Here is a 24,071-nt window from a genome sequence, read left to right on the forward strand (position 1 = left end):
GGATGTTGGTGAACAATGAATCAAAAAAAGAAGTGTAGGAGTCTGTTTTTTTCAATGTCTTGTGCATTCATGCTACTCATTGCTTTTTCTTCAAATATAAAGTTCATATTTGTTGTTGCCATGGAAGGAAGGTACGAAGAAGCAACAGCTCTCAATGGAAACAAAGCTTCCTTCTGACCTTTCGTTTGACCTTTAACAAGAAGAGTCATTGAATAAATCGAGATCCTCCTTTTTGTTGCACTCCAGGATTTCTTCCCAGTATTTTGGTAACAGCTCAACCCTTACAGAAGATTATGCTCAACAGAATTCAGTCCTTGTTGGATCACAGAAATGCTGAAAATGTCACAGATGTGAGCTGAAGTGGGCAGCCTGCATTTTTCTACTGCTTTTCTTGTTACTAAGAAGCTTTCTATTGCCATGATCCCCCAACCATTTTGCAACACATTACAAAAATTGTATCTGATCTTGTGACCAAATCCGATACTCTGTCTGGGAGTCCAAAAATAGCCGTATCAGATGGGGACTGAAATGATTGCAAAGAAGTGATAATAAAGACTTCCATCTTGCACGAAGTAGCTAAAGAGATTTGAGTAAGAAAGTGCTTGAAAAATAACTCCTGGTTACCTTGGATACCCGATATTAGCAAGGACACCACTCTGCCGTGTCTCAAAGCATCACTTTCTACTCGCTGACTGATCAGTTAGCTCCATCTTATTAACATGCAAAACACACTGGCGCGCTGTCGAGGCAGACACATGCATACGCTCCGCTTGTCACCTCTCATTCTCGTCGACCTCGCCGTGGCTGTCTGTCTTCGCTCGTCAGCAAGCGCTCACCTCCGCTGACAAAAAATATATAATCTGCCACCGCATACGCTAAACACGCCGTCAGCATTGCTGCGGAGTCCGATTCATTCAATTAGCTGAAGTCTTTATTCCAATGTGTCTCACTGGTACTGATTAATTGGGAAATCAATTTCTCCTTTACCAAATGTTGGTAACCAGGAAATCCTCTTTTGGAATGTTTGCATTTTTTTTTTAACTCATTTGTCGGCTTTAGTTTTTTCCTGTTTATAAATACAAGGGATTTCACGGCAACTTTCTTTGCAATGTGTTCTTCAATCAGACGTTTACCATGATGGCATATTCTAATTGATTGTCGCTAAGCGCATTTTAGAAGTTCGGAATTTTACTGTTGTGAATTAAACTTTGAGGGCCTGTGTTTTTGTTAACGTGATATCGGGATTAGTGATACTGTTCTTCAGTCCCACTGCAATTTGAGTGTAAAACTACAATGCCACTAATGTTCTTTGTGTTTGTTTTTTTTTCTATCCAGGTAAGGTTCGTTGGCAGGACTTTGACCAGGATCTGTACGTTGGTGCCACAGTGGTCCGCCCAGGTCAAGATCCCTATGCCAGAAACAAATTCAACCAGGTGGAGAGCGATAAACTCCGTATGGACAGAGCTGTGCCAGATACCAGACATGACCAGTACGTACTTCCACACAATGTTGTGTTTCACCGATCAATGTATTGAAAGGTTGAAATTTGAGAAGGATTTCTCTTGGCTTTTGGCTTGTCGGATTTCTATGGAGAAAAATAAAATACTGACATTTATATCAGGGAATGATATATCTACAACTAAGAACACCTGTTTTTGGATAATGGCTGTAAAGTGCATTGCCAGGAGACATTCTTGCAAACACCGAGATAAAATGCAAGCTCTATACTCAGAAAGGCCAAAGTTTTTACCCTTTTCCAGCATAAATTCGGTGTAGACACCCATATATGCCACCACAAGTGTTCGGCGTAAAGCTGTTATTGATGAATTGAAAACTGTTTAACCTCTCTGCTGTGTTCTTCCAAGTTTTTTTGCCGTCTCAAATTAAACCCATCCATTTTTTTTCCCCTAGTTTAACTTCATTTCTGTTCTACAGACAGATGCTTGTTTCACTCTTTTAACTTTAAATACTCGTTTTTTTTTTTTTCTTCTTCACAGTCCTGCTGTTGTCACATTGCCGGCAAAAGCCATTTGGTTTGATGGCTCTCCTCATTACAGTCGGAGGATTAGCCTCTGTTTTATTGCTTCCCTACCTCACTAGCCCACGCTACTTCATTTGCTAACATCTTTCCAGTGTTGCTGATTTCGCTTTTACAGCTCGTTAAATAAACAGTATGGGCTTGCTTTGTTAGGTCCCAACACAACCTTGCTTGTATTCATCAGAGAAGGTTTTATTTTTACACTTTCAGTCCGGGCACACAAGCGCACACTGTGACGAGTGTCCTCGAAGCAACACGGGTCACGCCTGAGCGATGCGCCGGCCTTACGTGACCAGCTAAATCCATTAGCCTATTAAAAGGACACCAATGTGTCTCCCATTGATTTTTGCAGTGATTTGTCCGTTTGCCCAGCGTGCAGCTGCTCTCGATTGCGCGAGGGCGAAAAGCCAGAGGCCCGGGTCTCAACAGGCCGCGGACCATTGCTGTTTTCAGTTAGCGCTTTCGTAGATATATCTCGCATTCCAGTAAATACAGTACAGTAAATACTCCTTCTTGCCACAGTGGTGATTAAGGGATGTTAATTTGAGATTGATTCAGCGCCATATTGACTCATTTGAAGGCGTGACGGAGACCCAACATGCACAAGGGACCACACGTACATGCACGCTAAGCCGGGGGTGGCCAAGTCCGACCCTCGAGCCCCTCGACCCGGTCTGTTTTCCATATCTCCCTCCATCAACACACCTGAATCAAATAATCTGGATCTGTATTAAGTTTCTGGACAGCTTGCTGATGAGTTGATCATTTGATTCGGGTGTGATAGAGGAGGGAGATTTGGAAAACAGACTGGATAGGGGCTCTTGGGGACCAGATTTGGACACCCCTTTGCTTTCAATACTGCGCACTCACATCAAAAGATGTGTTGCCGTGTGGCAGACTTTTAATTGGATGTTTGTAGTGGTCAGGTCTGAAGTGATGAGAGGTGCCTGCTAATGAGGTCATGGTCCTCTACTTCTTCTGTCTTGTCGCACTCCCTCGGTCTCGACTGCAATTCATTTGTGCCTCCAGAGAAAGCCACTGTCAATCCTAGCGCCAGTAGAGCATAATGGGCGGACGTGTACCTTTTTTGAGTTGATGCTCAGCCAACCTTGCAAACTTGTTCCTCGGGTCCACCGGAGCATTTCCGATTCATGTTGAACGCAAATGTCTGAAGGGGTGCCTGTGTGTTTGTTGCTTCATTGGATCTGTATGTGTATATAGTTGCAGACATAAGCAATGGAAATCGGACCTGCCAGCTTCGAGCGTGGTTATTACCTTCCACAATGAAGCCCGCTCTGCACTGCTACGCACTGTTGTCAGGTACCGCAATGTTTTTTTGTCAGTGTTTTATGTAACCTAATGTAAAATGTAATTAGTTTTTATTTTTTTGGTTAAATGTTTTTTACTACCACATTTTTTGCTCTCATTATTCCTAGTGTTTTGAAGAAGAGTCCAGCTCATCTGGTGAAAGAGATCATCTTAGTTGATGACTACAGTGATAGTGGTAAGTACTGTGTCATTATTGAAAATGCAATTTCTGGAAGGATTACATGGGATTGTTTTCATGCTGTTCTATACACTCCTGATGATCTTTTTAAAATAATGATCCATTTGGTCAAAAACAAGAACATTTTAAATAGGCTAATTTATTTATTAGTTGTTAAAAATATATATATGTTAATCATTGAATGGAATTATGAACATTAGCCATAGAATATTACTCCTCCAAAGAATGTGTAATCTTATTTTTAGGGTTGATTTTTCCAAAAAGTTTTCAAAAGGTCAGGCAGAACTTTTTTTGTGCGTCACATTTGAAAGGGATTGAATGGTAACTGTAAAATCAATTGGAGTGGATGAAAATGTTTTTCTGTGCCTTTTGTGGGCAGCATTATTGGAAATGAAGGGACTCTTTGGGGGGGGGGGGTGTTGAAACTACTATTTTGGAAAAATCTGGATGCTACAGTTCTTTGCATTTTTCACTTCTATGAATGATGTTGGTCAGATTTAATATTGAAATTAGTCAATTTTCCTCATTGAAATGAATGGGGTTTTTTCTCACTTGGGGCACTGATCCATATACTGGCACACTTTATGGATTGCTTATTGTTATACACAGCTTGAAAGACATTTGTCTGTCTTTGTTGCAGCGGAGGATGGAGCACTCCTGGGCAAGATGGAGAAAGTTCGCGTGCTAAGAAACGACCGCAGAGAAGGTAATTATTGGAGAAGCAAGGTGGGGAAGAATGTTAACGTTTCTTCATCACAGGACAAACCAACTGAGTAATAATCTTGCTTTGATATCGAGTGCCAGCTTACAGCTTGGGGTGGAGAGGCTCTGGAGATGCGTGCTTCTTGTAACACAGGTTTGTTTCAGGACTGATGCGCTCCAGGGTTCGTGGTGCGGATGCCGCCACGGCGCCGGTCCTCACTTTCCTGGACTCCCACTGTGAATGTAACGACCACTGGCTCGAGCCACTCTTGGAGAGAGTGGCTGAGGTACGTGGGCACAAATGCGTGCATACAAGTCTAAATAGATTGGATGTCTAGCACCTTCACTGGCATTGAAAAGCCAACATTTATAGTCGGTCCTCCCAGTTTAGATGAATTAGTTCTATAATTGCAGTCTATATTTGAATAGGAGAATAGGAGAAACATCCAAATATTTATTACCACTACTTTATTATTGTGTATTAACTGATGCACAAAGGCTATGCATACTTCATTTTGAGTTGAGGAGTATATTATACTATTTTAAATTGAGGAGTATATTGTTATATTATTATACGCTAAATATATTTTTACATTATATTAGGGAGTGTATTGTTATATTATTATACACTAAATATATTATGATATTATATTAAGGAGTATATTGTTGTATTATTATGCACTAAATATATTATTATATTAAGGAGTGTATTGTTATATTATTATACACTAAATATATATTATATTAAGGAGTGTATTGTTATATTATTATACACTAAATATATTATATTATATTAAGGAGTATATTATATTATATATAGTATATTGCTTATACTGGAATTTTGTCATATGCTCAAGGTGAGCTTTGTGTTTTTTAAGACTGTTAAGACATATGTAAGAGGTGTTTAAGTAATGATAAACTTTTTTTTTTGTATGCTGAATGGGCATAAAATCCCCTCATTTGCCCTACTTTGAGACATCTGTCTCAGCTTTAAAAAAACAAACAAACAAAAAACACTGCCTTCGCCACCAAACGCCCTCAAAATGTCTCGAACACACTGGAATAATTTCAGGGTGGAAGTGTTTTGGTTTTCTTGCTGCCTCTCCGTGTCATGGAAATATGCAGTATTACAGCGTTGCCAATTGCTTCATTGCATTGTTTGCTTATTTATATCAGTTGGTTTTTCTTTCCTTCAATATACAAAGAGGTCACAGGTCCTGCATACACCCGCGGAGTTGCCAGCCAACCAGTCGGAATTATGTTTAATAATGTTTGTGCTTGGAGATTCTGTACAAGTGAGCTTAAAAACAAAAAGATAAGCATTACCAAATTATAAATGACTAGACTTTATTAGAAATAAATGGGCTGTTTAAAGGAAACATGACAAAATGTTCTTTTGAGGACCAACTCTTCCTCTGAACTGAATCCCAAGTTTTAACAATGTTTCAATAATTTATTGGTAACTGATAGAACATATTTTGCCTTCAAAGTTGAAAGGGAATGAAAAACGGTTGAAAGCTTTTTTTAGGGTTTTAATTGCGTTAATATTCTTTGACTGCATTTTCTTAATTGATCAGTTATTGATTTTAAACCAAAAGTAAATATTGTGGGAATAGAATGTTAAATGTTGAGTAAAGGCTTACTTAATCAACCCAAAATGGATATATCACTATGAATATTATGGTCCAGCTAGAGAGAAAGTTGCAATTGTATTTCCTGTGTCTTCTTTTTTCAAGGATAAGACCAGAGTGGTTTCTCCCATAATTGATGTCATCAACATGGACAACTTCCAGTATGTGGGAGCCTCCGCTGATCTCAAAGGAGGTAGAGTGCCCAATTAAAGAGGAGTGAGGAAGCGAGCCCTCAACCGAGTTGCATTGTGATGATGTATTTCAAGTCGAGTGTACTCTCTGGCATTTTTCAAATGCTCTGATCCAATGGCCCAAAAAGTGGTTGTTAGGCACAGTCAGCATGCTGCTCTTCTTCTCTTCCAATCATTCTGGTGACTAGGCAAACACAGGGAAATGAGATGCTGCTGTGCTTTCTCAGTCAAACCAAGCTTTTGATTGCCTCCCGCTTCAAGTTAACTGTCGACTAAACAGCCAAACATGCAACAAAGAGAATACTAACACGTTTATGATAATATTAACATTCGGAATGAAAATGACTCTGGATGATAACACACACATGGAATTTAGTCCAAAACAAACAGTTACCAGTGGTAACATTTTTAAGATTAAATGAGTGCCCCTATCAAATGTTACAGCAGAGATTATGTGAACACAATTGGTAAAGCAACATATGTAGACATTCATTTTAAAGTACTCACAAGCAAAATATTTAGCTTTTTTTCCTTGTTTGTGTCTTTAGAGTCAAGCGTTTTGAATTTGAAATGTTTTGGGTCATCTTTAAGCGCTTCTTTACCAATGCAATGTCTATCTACAGGTTTTGACTGGAATTTGGTTTTTAAATGGGATTACATGACTCTGGATCAGAGACGAGCAAGACAAGGCAACCCTATCGCCCCAATAAAGTAAGACAAATCCCATGAAAAAAACTTTTCTTCTGTGTATAAAATTCTGGCTGCCATTGACTAAGATCATTGATTTTTTTTCTTTCTTTTTCTGACCCAACCTCCCTAGGACTCCCATGATAGCAGGAGGTCTGTTTGTCATGGATAAGGAATACTTTGAGCTTTTGGGGAAATATGACATGATGATGGATGTTTGGGGAGGAGAAAATCTGGGTGAGTGCCGCTAATGCAAATGTCAGGAAATGCAGCATCAAGTTTATAAACCGTTGACACTTATTAAAACTTTTTGGCAATGGCGTGTGACAGTGTTATCTTCCAAAAGTGTTAAGACACCTGTCTTTTTCAAAATAAAATTGGTTTAAAATATGTTTTATAGTATCTCCATGTTGCTATAACTATTTGCTAACATACGTACTTTTTTACAATAGCCAACTTGCATCCACAGTAGACAACAATTCATTTTTAATTAAGCTTTAATTCAGTTTGCGTCGCTGGTAAATGCCACTCAGATAACGAATTAGCAAAACCTGAAAAGTCTCTTTAACCACTATGAAATATGACGATTGGCAATAGATGTTGGATTTATTTTGACTGGGAGGGCATTGCTAACTAACCCTTACTGATTAAAATGGATTGAACGTATGTTGCTGTCAATGATAGCCACGGAGTTAAGTCGTTTTTGCGAGAATTACCTCGACATTAATTAACCCGGCCTCCCCTATATGGGAGCATGTGGGATTAGTCCCACCCCTTTAACTTCTTCTATGAATGCTTTCTACTTTTTGGGAGTGTGGCCCTGGCTCACCCTCCCTATTTGTAGTTCATCCCTACTCGAATATTCCATAAAGTCGATCTGCCTGTTAATTTCCTTCAAATTGTGCTCGGAATTGGTTTCCAACACGCAGCTGTCAGAAAGATGCATTTTCAGTTAATGGGATTTTTAATGAAGTGAGATAGTCAATTCGCACACTTATTTTATCACATTTGGAAGACGAGAACGTGACACTGCACTCCGCCAACGTGCCGGATACTTTTACGAGGCGCCGATAGCTCATTTTATAATCCCGTGTTTGTTTACCGGCCCTGTGTTGTGTTTCAGAGATCTCATTTCGCGTGTGGCAGTGCGGCGGGAGTCTGGAAATCATCCCGTGCAGCCGAGTCGGCCACGTTTTCAGGAAACAGCACCCCTATACCTTCCCGGGTGGCAGTGGCACCGTCTTTGCAAGGTGACACGGGGGCGCAACCAATTCTAACGTCTCACTTTAATGACCCCCATCAAAACATATGAGGTAGTCAAGTCATTGTCGGGGAACAATTTCATTAGTTGGTCATGTTTGGCTGCCGAAGACCAACATTCAATTACATTTTAATATCCAACAAAAACATGCACACCTATGGTAGAGAGTCATTAAGACATTCTCACCTCATTAGATAAAAATAATGAATGGTAATTTTTCGGGAGCGGACGCTTGCTGTGTTGCATAATTGAAAATGTGCACAGTGAGGCATTTACAGTCCGTTCGGGAGGTGGGAAATAGCAGGACTGCAAGTCGGTACCTGTCATTTGAACCAGAGAGATGATTCTTGCATTCTGATGGTTAACTTTGAACTCCAACATGCCTTCTTCCAAAAGGAGTACAGGTTTAAGGGTTCAAATTGTTAAAATTCCTTCCTGTTGTACAAAGTGTCAATAGGTGCAAATGTATTAACATTCATCTGTTGAGGCTGCTGATTTTTCTGGGCGTATTTAGAAGAAAATAAATGTCTCTAGATGCTAGCCTAAAAAAATAAGCCAGGTCAATGATGGGAGTCTAGACTTAGAAAAAGTCAAAAACATAAAAATTAGCAAAGATATTTCAATAGCTTGAGTGGTGAATCAGTTTAAAAATGTTAAGATGCAACAACAAAAAATAACAGTGGGAAAATGATACATTTGTAGCATTGTAGTCATTCGTGTAGCAAAATAATACCTGTTACGCCTTATTTAAACAAATGCAGAGATTGAACATGAATGGCAACAATGTGACATTCTGCAAGATGTGAATTATTTTAAAAATGATTCTTTTAAATCTCAATTCTTAACTATCCATAATTTCCACTTTCCGCCCGACATCACTATATAAAACCCTCCACGACACTTCCATGCTAAATGGATGCAACCACTGAGACTGTTCATGAAATGTGTCAGAGGGTCTCATTTATCCCAATATGCACAGCAGCTGCTTATCACTGATGAAAAGGCAGGGCGCTCTCTTCATGTTGGATGGCGGCCCCCCCACGAGACAGACCCCAACCGACGCTATTACACTCATTCGCTGGCATGTTACAATGAGGCCCAACACAGGCAAAAAAACAAGTCATTTGGGCACGTCGGCTCAGAGCGATACAATTGAGTTACGGTACAATATGGCATCCACTTGAGAAAGAAACACTTTACTCATGAGGAAATCCTCAAATGAACCCTTCTTGTTTAAATATTAAACAGCATCTGCTATCGCCCTGCCAGATGCGATTCCATGGCGCTCTACCGGCATGCCAGGGTTTTGTCGGGAGTCCTTCCTCTGGTTACGATGTCCTCCACGTACGATTCTATAAGTCCGATCCATGGTGGTGTCTGCTTAGCTAGTCAATTCCCCTTTTCCTTCCCTTTTTCGTCCTTTCTTTACAATATGACCCTAAAGAAAAAAAGCTAACTCTTGTAGATTCAGCAATTGCTACCATGGCAACGAAGCTTAACGTAAATAGATCGGAGAAAGGAAATAAATAGCAATGGTGTAAGTCAAAAGTGAAGGGAGGCGAAAATATGTTGTGTTCTGACCAAAGTTAAAGTCATGCCAAAACACCTTAGTTGTCACCAAATGCCATTTTCTGCTCACTCAGACCTCTTACGTTGCCGACAGTCAAAGTAAAAATAAAAAACTCCATGCTGTCTGTAAACGCAATGCCCTTCTTTAAAAGCTTTAAACTCTAACAAACATAGCAGCGAATTGTGATTTAGAGGAAAATTAAATAGATTATGTCACCAGTGAAGAATGAAACTGGCTTAGAACTGGAGGACTCCCCGTACACATACTGTAGTTTCTTCAAAATTCAGGCACCTCTAAATTGCCAGATCTATGCTCCAATCCGTCGCTATGAATTTGAGTCCCGCTGACTCGGGGGTTTTAACAGCTGTCTGTGACATCACAAGAAAAGAATGTAAATATAGCAAAATAGCCACAGGCTCCGAGTCAACACTTTGCTTTGCCTGGCAACGTACTTTGAGAGCCGTTCCTCGACCCTGTCTGACTGTCCAAAATTGGGAATTCTGCCCATCAAATACATGGGTTTTCAATGTCTTTCTCTTTCCATATCAGGAACACAAGAAGAGCTGCTGAGGTGTGGATGGATGAATTCAAAAACTTCTACTACGCCGCCGTTCCCTCCGCCAGAAACGTGCCCTATGGAAAGTAAGAACTTATTTTGGCATCCACACGTCAAATTCAGATTTTTTTTGGGTTCTCCTTTTTGGCACACTGCACAGCTTTGACCGATAAGAAGGGACCTGAAATCAATAGAAGAGAGTACCTTGGAAATACCCCCAAATCAATGAATAGAAAATGACCCCAAATTAGCAGAAAGTGAAATAATCAAATCAAGTGATCTCCCCCAAAAAAAATCATTGATGGCGGTTGACGTACAATCCATTTTTAACTGAGGTCAAATGAAAGAAGGTTCATTAAATGAACTTTTCTTGTCAAAAATATCGACATTGGCCCACAAACCAAAGTGCGTTTGACACCCCTGCTCGAGAAAGTACGGTAAAAGGCTGAACCATTTGATTTTAGGAACATTTTTGTCACTTCTCTACGTTGATGCCGCTTTCCTCTTTGCAGTCACAAGCCGTGGGCTTTTTTCCCCCCCAGTCCTTCTGGCCCTTCCGGATGTAATTGAATAATTTTTCATTGAGAGTGACAAGCCTCTCATCCTCTTTCCCCACTTGTTTTCCTCAGCATCCAGAGTCGTTTGGATATGAAGAAGCGTTTAGCCTGCAAGCCCTTTAAATGGTACCTGGAGAACGTCTACCCCGAGCTGCGGTAAGACGAAGACTCTATTCCATTTGGTATGCATGGCTGCCTGCGCTCTACAGCGGCACGCCACACTACCAAAGTCTCCAGTTTCTTCGCACTGTATTGCACTTCTTTGTTATGGTGGCCTCGTCAATTTTTGATGTGTTTGTATTCTTCTGTGTGTGCCTTTAGTGTCCCGGACCACCAAGACATTGCTTTCGGGGCCTTGCAGCAAGGTGGGAACTGTCTCGACACGCTGGGGCATTTTGCCGACGGGGTGGTCGGCGTTTATGAGTGCCACAACGCAGGAGGAAACCAGGTAGTGTTACCACGGCAACGGTTTACAGTTAGAAGTCACCCAGGTGACAAGTGGTTGCGTTGGCGTTAGGAGGATGGTGGGTGTCTTAGCGTTAATTGACATTGGATTAGATAACTCTTTTCATCCTGTATTCGGGAAATTTAATTGTCACAGCCGCAAGAGGGTGAGAATACAGACATAGGAAAAAAATAATAAATTAGTTCATAAATAAATGCAACCTTTACCTTGGTGAATGCAAGTCAACATTTTTATTGTCCTCAATAATCTTTGAGCTTCATATGTTGGGTGCATCTGCAGAACAAGTGGTTATTTTTTGAAGAAATATAAATAGAAAAAAAAATAGGACAACATTTGCTGTTATGGAACTCGAAAATGAGGATTTAGGCAATTGAAAGGTAAGCATTCAGTGACTAACAAAAAAGTTTCCTTTTTTTTTTTGATTAATGGTTGATTGTCCACTCATTGCATCAGTTGGTAGACATAATGGCCCTTTGAAGAAAACCATAAGTGCAATGTTGTACATTTTTTGTCCATGATATCCTTGTGTGATACTGCCCCCAGCAGGATTTCAAGTGCAGACCAAAAGGAGCGCCACAATGTTCTGAATTGTCGCATTTATACATCAAACACTCTTACATTCTTTAAAGATGATGTTAATTGCTTTTAATGGCTGTGTTGAGAATTTAACATCAAGGCGGTAAATTCTTCATATGTTTTGATTGAAACTGTTACAAATGTTTTTATTAATGAACACAATGAAAAAAAATGACTTTGTTAGTTGTTGGTTTCTTGGAAGTAAATGAAATAATTTGAGATTGTGCTTGGAGTATAATGCAGTGTACTATTGCAGTGTACTCCAACAGCTCCCACAAGACACTCCACCCTTTCATTACCCCACTTCAATATTGAAAACTTAAACCGTTTTGCACACTTGAAAGCTACTTATTGCATTTTTTTCCCACTCCCAGAGTATTGCATTTCACATTTTATTTAACAGATTTAGTGCTTTGACGACGGCCAAGACTCTTCTCTTAAATTAATTCCGTATCTCCCTCACAGTGGTATCATTATCTTTAGATGAATTTTCGCGTAAACTGCGATCTCATTAAATTGTGAAGTTTGCCCCTGATTTCAGAAGAGACTTTAATCTAATTTCATAGTGATTCAAATTTAGAGTTACTTCATGAAGGATTTTGTAGTATCCTGAATTTCTAATGTTGGCAGTGTCACCTTTTACATTTCATAAGACAAAAACATCCATCATACAGAATACTATTGTTGAGTGTGGCTAGAAGTAATTATCTTTATATGATCCTATTTAATGTCAAGTTGTAATGGTACCTTTTTTTTCTTGAAAGGAATGGGCTCTGACCAAGGATAAGTCTGTCAAACACATGGATTTGTGTCTGACCGTGGTGGATAAAACGTCCGGCTCCCTCATCAAGCTGCAGGGTTGTCGAGACAATGACAGCAGACAGGTATCTCCATCCACACTCTAGCACGACTACACAAATACAATACAGTGTTCCCTCGGTTATCGCCGTTAATGGGGACCGGGACTCCCCGCAATAGCTGCGTTTCCGCGAAGTAGGCGTACCATTTCAAAAATGCTTAAAGAAACATGTAACACGTGCACAAAAGCACCACTAAGCAAAAACATCATAGTAGTCCGGATGGAGGATCTTCTGCAGTTTTTTTGCACGTAAGAAACATCGTTATTGGGAGTTGTGAACATTGTTTTTTTTGGGCAGTGAAGATGCGCCTGTGAACAGCCATGACGTCATCAATGCCATTCCTGAACTCTCACCATGTTATTGACCATTTCTTTGATGCAATTACTAATTCTTATTGAATATTTAGTTTCCACCTCTTGTAAAATGATGTAATTTATAATTTTAATTTAATATCTTTAAATTTTTTATTTATTTACCCTGAAAAAATTCGTGAAGCTCTGAGTCCGCGATAGCTGAAGCGCGAAGTAGCGGTGAACACTGTAAATACTAAATGATCACTAAAAAAAAAAAAAAACAGGGCTATATTTGACCTGATCTTCATCCCTGGCAATTTAGAGATTTTGTAGATTATGCAAACTGTAGTCGTGTCGTAAATCACCAATTTCATGATGTGATCCAGTATTGAGTTTTTTTGTCTGAAATTTGTCGATATTACAAAGTTTGCCCAAATTAGATTTGATACGAGGGGCTCTGATTAATTTATTACAATACTATGGCACATCTCGTCCTGAAATATTTTTAATAATATTGTTGCTTCAGACAATTGACAGTTACATTCATTTCAACAAAAAAAAAAATGTCACAGTTTTGCGTTTATTGGATCGTTGCTTAAATCGACCATTGTTAAATCACTCATTTCAAAAAAAGACATGATACGATATCTGCTTATATTACCAACACTGCCACGATTTGATTCAACATGAGGACATTCGACGGATGTATTTAAAAAAAATATATATATATTATTATTTTGCAAATGGCCTGGCGGACCACCAGGTTTATAAAGCGCCGTGCCATACATTAAAACAGCACTAAAACACCATCATTCACTATCCCTTCAATCACATTCCACCCAAGCCTTTTTAAAAACACTTTTTTTTCACTTTTTGATCAGAAATGGGAGCAAATTGAGTCCAACTCCAAGCTTCGTCACGTGGGAAGCAACCTGTGCCTGGACAGCCGCAGCGCTCGCATGGGTGGTCTCACCGTGGAAGCGTGCAGCCCCAACTTGAGCCAGCAGTGGAAGTTCACCCTCAATTTACAATCCTAGGGGGAGCGTACCGCCGCAAGAACATCAATACACGCCAACTGACTTGAAGGGGAAAGACAAAAACGGGACGGGACAATGGATCCGTCCCGCTCCTCCGAAGGGTTCCCAGGTCATTTTTTTTACACCCCCGTTTCCTCCAAATAAAGACAAGCGGAGGTCCCGCAGACCTGGAACGGGAAACCGAGCATATTTGGCGGGAAGACCAGTGCTGGTGACGCTGATGAAGATTTTGGGGGGGGTTCTGGGGGGGGGGGGGGGGGGGGTTCAAGCGATGAAGAATGCTTTCCATCCAACGACAACATACCTCAGCGTTTTTCTCATCGACGGTTCGGGAGGTCGAAAAATAACCGGTGGGAACGAGCTCCTTGACGTTTTTATTTTTGGAATCATTTTTCTGTTGAAATTTTTAATTACCGTTCATTTGTGGAGATTTTTTTTCTTGTTGTTGTTGTTTGTTTTCCCAACTGAACCTGATGGATCGGAGGGAAACAATGTAGGTTTTCCTAATGTTGAATTTTATCGGTGGAGATTTTTTTTTCTTCCATTTTTTTTTTTGTGATCATCTTCACCCCTCACAAAAGTTGAGGCGCCGGAAGAATTGGCCGGAGAACCACATCAGGCTGTAGCACTGGCTGCTGCACTTTAGCATCTTGTTTTGTCTTTAAAGCAACAACGACACACACCACGAAGCTCTTAGCAGCCTCTTTTTGTTTACTTCTTTGTCTCTAACGCAAATTTAGAAGAGAAAAAAACAACAACCTAACTGCAAGGACAATGAACCTTAGAGAATTGATGTCTTTTCTTTACTCTTGCTGCTCTTGGGTTGCTCCTTTGGGAGCGCCTCGGTTTTATACAACTTATGTTTGCATTGCCATTTTATTTTGCTCAGCACGTCAAACTCAATTTGTGTTATTTACTATTGCGGCGCCCGCCCGCTCTTTAAAAGTAACATTAATAAATAGTGGGACTTCTATTATCCTCACCCACTACTATATTAGTTTCTCTATTATGTGGAAGCGACAACATTTAGAAGGGTTTGAGTACAATTTATTTATGGAGTCTGGAGGGACTCGGTCACATCGGAAAAGATACAATTAAGTTATTTTTATTTGATCATTTTTGCAATTGAGGCATTTGTAATAGTATCCAAATGACAATAATGGGAACAGGTGAACTCTTACCATTTTCTGGAAATGGGAGGCTGCCATCCCTTCCACTTCTAACGTGAAGTAGTAAAAGGAACAGACAACACTTAGTAGAATTTCTTTTTTATTTACCAATATCGCCTTTAATAATCCATATTGGTGATTAATGACATCACAAGGAAAAGTGGGAATTTTGGAAGACTTGCATTTGATTGGTTGACTACAATAGTCGAAAATGTCTGCCAATGGCAATGTCATGTCCTTCTGGGACATGTTGCCTATTATTTATGTTTTTTTTTGTATTAATTATGCAAGATAGTTCCTGCATGATAAAGGTGTTGCCTGTTCCTCTTCCATCTGCATTTGTAAACTTGTCTTGCAATATGTAACAATTTCTCACTCATCAAGGACAGTGTCTTAAATGTATTTTCCATTTTATATCAAAATATTGCTCATAATAATTAGTCATTGTGACATGGCTATTTATTCCTGTATGCAATATGATTTGTGAAACAAAAACAAGGTAGAAACATAAGATTTGGTAGGTGAAATGTAGCAAAAATGACCAAATATTATTATTGAATTTCAGATTATCATAAATAATTACACATGAGCTGCACTCATCATATTTAGTTCTCCTGGAACAATTCATTAATGGAGGTGTGATATTGTTCTGCATCGTCAAAGCAAAACCAGTGAAGGAAATGTAATCAATTATGGTTTCATTCATTGGTTTTATGAATGTGAAACAAAAGAAAATGGATTTATTAATTATATTAACAAAATCAAATCTGGGCAGGCATTAAAAGAGGAGAAAAACTGGCAATTTTAGAATAAGTCTGCCAACTTTAGTTCTAATCGACACATTAGTCCAACTCAAAAGTCATGTTTTCAAATGAATTCATTTGAATTAAGAGAAATAATGCAGGCAAAAACTGATGTTTAATGATTCCATTTCTCTGGCTTTCTGTCCACCTTCAGCTTTTTTTGTGTGTGTAAATTATTCATCTATTGTTCATCTTAGACCACTTTTTTTAATCCTTGTCATCATTGCTTTGGTCTTAAACTATAGATGGGCTTAAGCGCCCGGGGGTGCCGTGAAGGCACAAAACGGGACAGCCTGGGAGAGCCCTGTTGCCACGGTGACTGTACTTCACCTAAACAGCCCAAACATTTGTGATTTAGGAGATTTAAAATACCCTCTAATTGGGTGAAAAACCTGCACCTGTTACCATGGAAACCAATTTTTCACGTTAATTGGATGATGAACTACCAGGCTGCAATTGACGGCAATAGTCCATTTTTTTGTACTGGAATCACTCTCCCAGTTTAAATGAATCAGATATCTATTGCCATCAAATGTTTACTTCTTTAGCACATGGTGCCAAAGGTTTTTCAGTTTTTTTTTCTTTTAGGAGCTGAATAACAACAGCATAACAGCAGGGTGTGTTGCCCCCCCCCCCCCCCCCCCCCCCCACTCCCCCTAACCTCCTTCCAAAGCGTGCGTCGTAGTGTTAAAGTGACGAGTGACTGAATGCAAATGTGTGGACGAGATGAAAAAGAAAAGAAAAATCAAGTTTTGGATTCTCCGAATAGCATCCATTTTTTTGTTTACCAGCATTTAGGTCATAAAATGTACTCGGGTCAGGACGTGTCACATTCATGAAGTCTGAAAAATATTCAAGGACTTGAAATTTCTGTTTGATGCATTGTCATCTGAAAAGTGTGTATTTTTGTACAGTATATCTCTACATGCTAGTGTGTGTACTTTTATGTACATATGTGAAGAGTACTCGGCCCCTGGTTGCTAGCAGTTTGTTTGTTTTTGTCACATTGTACAGCGCTTCTAACTGTTCCGTCTTTTATAGATGCTGCAGAATTTCAATGAGGACAACTGATTAACTTAAATAAATGCATTTCTATACAAAAACTACAGAATTTGTGGCATTTGTATTTGTTATATATTATATTTGCTTATTTACATTTAATACACCAATTTAAAATATTGTTCAAATATAAACAACTCACCATCAATAAAAGACCGACAAAATGACTTTAAAAATTGCAAATCATAAGCAGTTTATTCAAATATTTTTTCCCAAACTGTACTTTTTTCTGCTGCAAATAGGCACATATTGCTACATACCTATATTACATTTGTTCATGCATGTGTATAGTTAAATAGAAGTTTTAAGAGAAATAATTTAACAACATGGATAAGAAAAATGATGACAGAATTAGAACACCCACATTTTTACCACTTGTTATAGTGTGCTGTTCTATTGTGTCTCCACAAGAGAGCGATGAAAGCAGAATTTGGCCCATAGAAGACGAAACAAGTCAGGTGGATAAAACACTGCACCACATAACTTTTAATTGAACAAAAAAAATAGATCAATAAAAAGAACTATAATTTTAAGGAGGATTCATCCAAAAAAAAAGTATTTGCATCAATGCACTGATCCGACGCAAAATGGCCGACAACTAAGGACTCGTGCCTCCCTTGGCTCTCAGCGTCCGTCGGACAGCTAGTCATTTTTATATGATATCTAAACAGCATCTAATCTGGTCTCTGTCCACCCCGCATCGTAGAAAGTGCATACCCTTACGTACTCTCGAGGAGCATGGAGAACCAAGGCATAGAGGGGACGGAGCTGTTCCTCAGCCCGGAAAGGGGTCGAGGTCTTCGGGCACTCAGGCACTTCGAGGTGGGGGAGCTGGTGTTCGCCTGCCCAGCCTACTCGTATGTGCTAACAGAAACCGAGAGAGGAGCACACTGCGAGCACTGTTTCAATAGGTAACACAACGTTAGCTTTCCTCGCTTATAGTTTATTCGTTTTTATAGTATGTACTTTTAAATTTTTGCCATGTTTCAATTGCAATGCTTAGCTAAGCACTTAAATTACTGGACGCAAGAAAAATGGGCTTGTGCTCTTATGTCAGCATACGTTGATGCATCATATTCCCCTGTAATTATGAATAATAAATAACATATTAGAGGACAAGGATAATCACGTACTATATTAATTTATTCGCAACATTCTACATGTCTCGTTCAAATCGGTCCTTTAAGTGGACACTTGTTTTTTTCTTGTTGATAATACACTTTAATTTCCCCTATAATAATTAGTTCACACTGGAATACACATTTAATCAAGTAATGCTGAGTTATAATTTAAGTTGAACATTTAACTCGACTTATGGTGACAGATTTGATCATTTAAGTGTTAACTGACAAATGTAAATAAGGTAATAAATGGTATCTAATTATCTGGAAACCAGCTGATTTTTTTTTAAATCACTAAGTAAATATGTTTTCTGAAAAACTTTTTTTAAAATTATTGTATTGGATTTACCCTGGCAGTATTTTAGGTGTTTTCTAATGTTACAAATAGAGGTAGGAGTTGAATTGGATATTTAATCTCGTTTAATGTTATCATCTTATCCCACGCTGTCTTTTCACACATGCATGTCAGACTCGTGCTCCATTAAGGTTTGTGGAGCAGTGAAAGGTTAGGGTGCTAAATATAGATGTCCATGTGGCCCACAAGTGGAGGAAAAGAGAAGGCCAGGGGTGCATAGGTTGTACATTTGCTTCCTTTCATTTTGCCAAAATACGCTTAGCAAAAAAAAAAAAAGACGAGACTTTTTTGGAGTCAATATCAAATCAAAACCGTGAAAGAGAGTTTTTAAGTGTCCGTTATATATAATGAAATGCAAAGACCGTGTCAATTTAAATATTCACTGTCTCTAAACTATGACTGATACATTAATAATGTGTTCTTTTGTTTACAGAAAAGAAGACCTTTCTAAATGCGGGAAGTGTAAACAGGCCTACTATTGCAACATTGACTGCCAGGTAAGTGTTATGTTTGTTGATATTATGACATATTATGATGGTTGGTAATTGTGTTTGCCAATGCAAACAGAGAGGGGACTGGCCTATGCATAAACTGGAATGTGTTGCTATGTGCGTCTCTGGGGAGAACTGGTGTCCCTCGGAGACAGTCAGACTGGTGGCCAGAATTATCATGAAACAGGTAAATGCATTTTTTTGTTTGGCAGACATCCTAATTAATTGTTCACTGATGGTTGCACACCCAAAGAATAAATCAAAAACACCCATCAGACCTAGCTTGATAAAAATGGTGTTCCGCAATGTAATTTTGCTCATTTTGGGGTCATATTTGCAGAGAATAACAACAGAGCGTACATCATCAGAAAGACTACTTCTGCTCAAAGAGTTTCAAGCACGTAAGTATGATTTATTTTTCCTTTAATCCTAAATAGAAAAACTAATTACTTTTGCTTTCAAACCTTGTGGACGCAGTTCTATTCTTGCCTGACTTCACCCCAGCCATTTAGGACAGAAAACACATTCAAATAGTGCTGAGTATTTTGCCTTGAAGCTTCGTATTGCAATATATCTAATATATAATATAGTAAAAATTGTCTGCATTATAAACAGAATACAATGTTGGACTCATTGTATTCATTACATGCTATTAAGAAAACAATTTAGCTTAATATAGGTAGCTAGTTCTACTCATTTAGCTAGCCCTACATATTTGATATCTAAAACATCCTGTGAGAAAATTTGACAGACAATAAGTAGATGGATATGAAGTATTTGCCATAAGGAAATTCACGCAATTAATTGGAACAATATGTGTTACGTCTTGTAACAACACAATAGTAATATTGCCTTTCAAGTCAAAATGGCTTTTGCCAGAGATATATCTTTAACACTTTTATACACATAAACTGAATTGAGTCATAGCATAATAGTACAATAGAAGCAGTATATCAGAGAGATAGTGAATGAGATGGAGTCTATTGGAGACTCCACTGTAGCCTTTTGAATCTCATTTTCTTCCCTTTCAAACGTGCAGCGCACAGGGAGTGAAATCCCGAGACTCCTCAAGCGGTAATTTCATTTGTCTGTGCCCTTGAGCGAGGTAATCAATGATGCTGTAATGGAACATGCTTTCACGGGATTGTGAAGATTTTTTCAGGGACAGACAGGTATTCACAGTTGAAATCAGGTTATTTTCAAGACCGAACCTGCATGTTATTAGTCGCTCAGTCGCATCTTGTGCCTGTTTGTCATGCACACAAAGCATTTCGAGGACCAGCTGCTGCTGCCTGCCGCCTCTGTGCATTTACGTGACTGAAAGTGACACGGGGCGTCCTTCTGAGGGTGCTCGACTGCAGCGCTATGTGGGGTCTATGGCGCTATTATACTAGGAGATCATGTATTTTCATTTTTGTAGCATTTTTCTTTTTGTGTTGTTACGGTTATCGTTTTTGCCTCGTAGGGATTTTAATGTGACGCACATCTCTATCTATTTTATAGCACAGGAGATGTATACAAATCCGCAATCAATTTGAGTGCTAAGTGCTGCTTGTATTGCACTTTTGTTGTTCACTTATTCATGTAATGTGTTAGGAAGAAGAGAACGGAGATGAGGACAGTGACATTTTCAAAAATGGCGCATTAATGCTCTCGAGTGCGGATTTCAGTTTAGTGAATTTGTAAAACCTGGAATTCCCACAACAGCAGCTTCAAACACCAATTCCATTGGCATGGGTAAAAAGTGTGTCACCTGTGACTTATTCATTTGTTCCCAGATTTAGACAAAATGGACAGCGAGAAAGACGAAATGAACCAAACGGACATCGCTGCCTTGCACCATTTTTACTCCGAGCACATCAGCAATATTCCAGATGACCAGGCTCTTATTGAGCTATTTGCCCAGGTTGGTTGCCTCCTGGATGTCTCGTAAAACTCAACCATGAAGCATTTGCAAAGGAAACGACAATGAGTTCACAAGACTTGATTGTATTTTTTGTTGCTATTGTCTTTTTTATGTGTGTACAGGTTAATTGCAATGGTTTCACTATTGAAGATGAGGAGCTTTCTCATTTGGGATCTGCAGTTTTTCCCGAGTAAGTAACCAATATGACCAATCATTTTTGCATATCAAAACTTGACAATGGGTACATTTTTATACACCGTATTTTCAGGACTATACGGTGCATCGTATTTTTAGCCGCAGTGTCAGTAACGAGTGTTATTTCTGTATTTTACACACACAAAGGACGCACTGTTTTTATAGACGCAGCCAGGCAAATGGTAACTAGCGTTACTATTCCAACTCTGTCTTCCATGCTTCGTAAAGCTGTGACAAAGAGTTAATCCCCCTACTTTTACTAATTGCAGCCAATGATGAACCAAGGGCACTAAAAAGCATTAACGTATTGTCGGGACTCCTTCCAGTGTAGCACTGATGAACCACAGTTGTAGTCCAAATGTCATCGTCACCTACAAGGGCACGGTCGCCGAAGTAAGAGCGGTGAAGGAAATCAGCCCAGGAGAGGAGGTGAGCATTGATTGACACATTTTAATCTTCTTGGGCGTGTGTGTTTGTTTGTTTGTTTGTTTAATTGCAAAAACAGATGATGACATGACACTTCTAATTTTCTTTCCTTTTAGGTTTTTAATAGTTATATCGACTTGCTGTACCCCACAGACGACCGCAAAGAAAGGCTGTTAGATTCCTACTTCTTCACATGCCAATGTACCGAATGCACAACTAGGTCAAAGGTACCAGCAAACATTGTGTGCCAATACACACAATTTGAAATCCCACAAAGTCATGCAAAGCCAATTTGTTGATTCATTTTCAGAAACCATTGACACACCCTTTCATATTTCTCTCTGTTTTTCCCCACAGGACAAAGAAAAAATGGAAATCCGAAAACTGAGCTCCGGGGCACCTGAGCCGGAGGAAATCCGAGCCATGGTCCGATATGCTAAGAATGTCATTGAGGAATTCAGAAGAGCAAAGCATTACAAGAATATCCTTTTTAAAAAATGTTTTCTTTAACCTAACTCACTCCCCTTTTTCTTCTAAAATCTTTCAGTGCCTTTTGAGGTAGTGTTCCCTCGGTTATCGCGGTTAATGGGGACCGGGACCACCCGCGATAAGTGAATTTCCACAAAGTAGGGATTCCCCTTCAAAAATGCTTAATTTGAATTTATTTCAAAAAATATATTTTTTTTTATTCTACCCCCCTGTATACAGTACACCATATAGAATACGGGTAGAGAAGGTGAAATTCATGTTATAACAAAAAAAAACTAAAATATGTTGTTTCAATGTAATATTTGTATTTTTTTTTCCCCAAAAAATCTGCGAAGCTCTGAGTCCGCGGTAGCTGAACCGCAAAGTAGCGAGGGAACACTGTACTTGCAGAGAATGAACATTTGTTCAGTCCCTCCTAGTTGGAATGGCTGCTAAGAGTAAATAAATCCTACAACTTCACTCATCATCCATTGACTCCTTGATTCTCCACTTGTGCTCACGCCCCAGTGAGCTGCTGGAGATGTGCGAACTCAGCCAGGAGAAGATGGGCGCCATATTTGCCGACACCAACGTTTACATGCTGCACATGATGTATCAAGCCATGGGCGTCTGCCTCTACACACAGGATTGGGACGGAGCCATGAACTACGGAGAGAAGATAGTACAACCGTACAGGTAGAAGAGCTTCGAAGGGATCGGCGATCTCATTGGCTGAAATTTGAGCGCTGACTATTAATTTCCACAGTGTGCACTACCCGGCCTATTCTCTAAACGTGGCATCCATGTATCTGAAACTGGGACGCTTGTATTTGGGGCTGGAGAAGAAGACGCAAGGAGTCAAAGCTTTGAAGAAGGTATTTTGTGACACTCTCATCTGCGTTTGCAGTTGGAGAATCTCCATCAGAAATGTTCTAGTATTAGGCGATTGAAATTAAAGGTTAAAACTTTTTTTTAACTGAAAATGTAACTGTTGTGTGCAGGCACTGGCTATAATGGAGGTAGCTCATGGGAAAGATCATCATTATGTCACGGAAGTCAAACGGGAAATTGAGGAGCAGAAATAAAACAAAAAAAACAAGCTTATCAAGAATGGGTTTGAGAGGAAAGCACACACGCTGACTATTATGACTTGGTAAGGTTTTGGACCGCCTTGCAAGATGCCTTTCCGATGAAACGATGACTTCTTGACTGACTTTTACGCAATCCCAACTTTTCGGTTCAACTTGCAACAACCTATGTTTTAAGCCTATGTTTACCAAACATCAGTGTTTCCTGCTTCTCCAAAATCTCCTTTGGAAAATGAACTAAAGACTGATTGTGCGTCATCAGGAAATGTGTAGCAACAAAAAGAGAAAATGCAAAAACAACTGCTCCTGGTCAGTACATTTTTGGTTTCTGTGTCGTTTTTAATGCAATGACTTGCATGTTTTTGGGGTTTTTTTTGTTCTTTAATGAAATGTCTATTCTGTTTAAATGTCCCAAAGTGATACATTTTTAATTTAGTGACAGTGACATGATTTAATTAATTTCTGTAAAAAAAAAGCTTGTTTTTATTCGACTGGGCTTTAAAGTGTTGCACTTAACTGTAATATACAATGGTGTCATTTGTGGCAAACCTAAGATATTTATTTCAGTCTTTTCTTCATGCACTGCCAGCATGTATTTGTAGCCTTTTCATTTTTCACTTTCAGCTGTGGGTCCAGCTCCTCACCATTGTTATGACTGCTCACAAACAGTAGCGATTTTTGGTCTGTAAACATACATTATGGGCTGTTATTCTGCAGAAAATAACATTTCAAGGGCTGTCTGTCAGTGATGAATGGACTTTGCACCTCTTTTTTCAGTGATGTCGTGAAACTGAAGTGGATGGCACATCAATTTAACCATTCAATCAGTATATACAATTCTGCATGAACATGTTTCATTTCCAAAATGATTCTTTTTCTAGGCATGACTTGTTATGAATGCAAAAAAAACAGTACTATCTTTCTGCACTCTCAGTGCAATCCAATAAATGGCAGTATAGTATTGGTATTTAAGATAAGCGTTTGTATGTGCATCTGATAAAATGAGATACTATTTCCCCTTTATTCAACAACATTTACAGTGATAAATAGCAAATTCA

At 39.1% G+C, this 24,071-nt stretch overlaps 2 protein-coding genes across 2 annotated transcripts in view; both read left to right on the forward strand.

The window, feature by feature from the left end:
- The window catches only part of galnt2 (UDP-N-acetyl-alpha-D-galactosamine:polypeptide N-acetylgalactosaminyltransferase 2), a 35,913-nt gene extending 19,378 nt beyond the window's left edge, over window positions 1–16,535 (forward strand). Inside the window, exons 3-16 of the mRNA XM_077713058.1 lie at window positions 1,336–1,489; window positions 3,260–3,358; window positions 3,475–3,542; window positions 4,186–4,251; window positions 4,413–4,534; window positions 5,984–6,071; window positions 6,693–6,780; window positions 6,890–6,993; window positions 7,880–8,006; window positions 10,137–10,229; window positions 10,773–10,856; window positions 11,022–11,148; window positions 12,507–12,626; window positions 13,777–16,535. Of these exons, the coding sequence (XP_077569184.1) occupies window positions 1,336–1,489; window positions 3,260–3,358; window positions 3,475–3,542; window positions 4,186–4,251; window positions 4,413–4,534; window positions 5,984–6,071; window positions 6,693–6,780; window positions 6,890–6,993; window positions 7,880–8,006; window positions 10,137–10,229; window positions 10,773–10,856; window positions 11,022–11,148; window positions 12,507–12,626; window positions 13,777–13,932 (1,496 nt within the window). The 3' untranslated portion in view covers window positions 13,933–16,535. The remainder of the gene's footprint in view (window positions 1–1,335; window positions 1,490–3,259; window positions 3,359–3,474; window positions 3,543–4,185; window positions 4,252–4,412; window positions 4,535–5,983; window positions 6,072–6,692; window positions 6,781–6,889; window positions 6,994–7,879; window positions 8,007–10,136; window positions 10,230–10,772; window positions 10,857–11,021; window positions 11,149–12,506; window positions 12,627–13,776) is intronic.
- A 1,013-nt stretch (window positions 16,536–17,548) lies between these two features.
- smyd2a (SET and MYND domain containing 2a) lies at window positions 17,549–23,990 on the forward strand. The gene is made up of 12 exons (XM_077713944.1): window positions 17,549–17,874; window positions 18,873–18,936; window positions 19,007–19,117; window positions 19,271–19,331; window positions 20,709–20,836; window positions 20,959–21,026; window positions 21,358–21,460; window positions 21,574–21,684; window positions 21,815–21,938; window positions 22,447–22,621; window positions 22,692–22,800; window positions 22,927–23,990. Exons 1-12 carry the CDS (start codon window positions 17,702–17,704, stop codon window positions 23,008–23,010), a joined length of 1,311 nt encoding a protein of 436 aa, XP_077570070.1. The 5' UTR covers window positions 17,549–17,701; the 3' UTR covers window positions 23,011–23,990.
- The last annotated feature ends 81 nt before the right edge of the window (window positions 23,991–24,071 follow it).

The sequence above is a fragment of the Stigmatopora nigra genome, chromosome 3 (assembly GCF_051989575.1).
Source record: "Stigmatopora nigra isolate UIUO_SnigA chromosome 3, RoL_Snig_1.1, whole genome shotgun sequence".
In the NCBI taxonomy this organism is placed as follows: domain Eukaryota; kingdom Metazoa; phylum Chordata; class Actinopteri; order Syngnathiformes; family Syngnathidae; genus Stigmatopora; species Stigmatopora nigra.

Excerpts from the sequence above, each read along its gene's own strand:
- smyd2a (XM_077713944.1), top strand. The coding sequence starts at position 17,702 with ATGGAGAACCAAGGCATAGAGGGGACGGAGCTGTTCCTCAGCCCGGAA. Across the intron at positions 17,875-18,872 it reads TGCGAGCACTGTTTCAATAG|AAAAGAAGACCTTTCTAAAT; the intron begins GTAACACAACGT and ends TTTTGTTTACAG. Across the intron at positions 19,118-19,270 it reads CCAGAATTATCATGAAACAG|AGAATAACAACAGAGCGTAC; the intron begins GTAAATGCATTT and ends TCATATTTGCAG.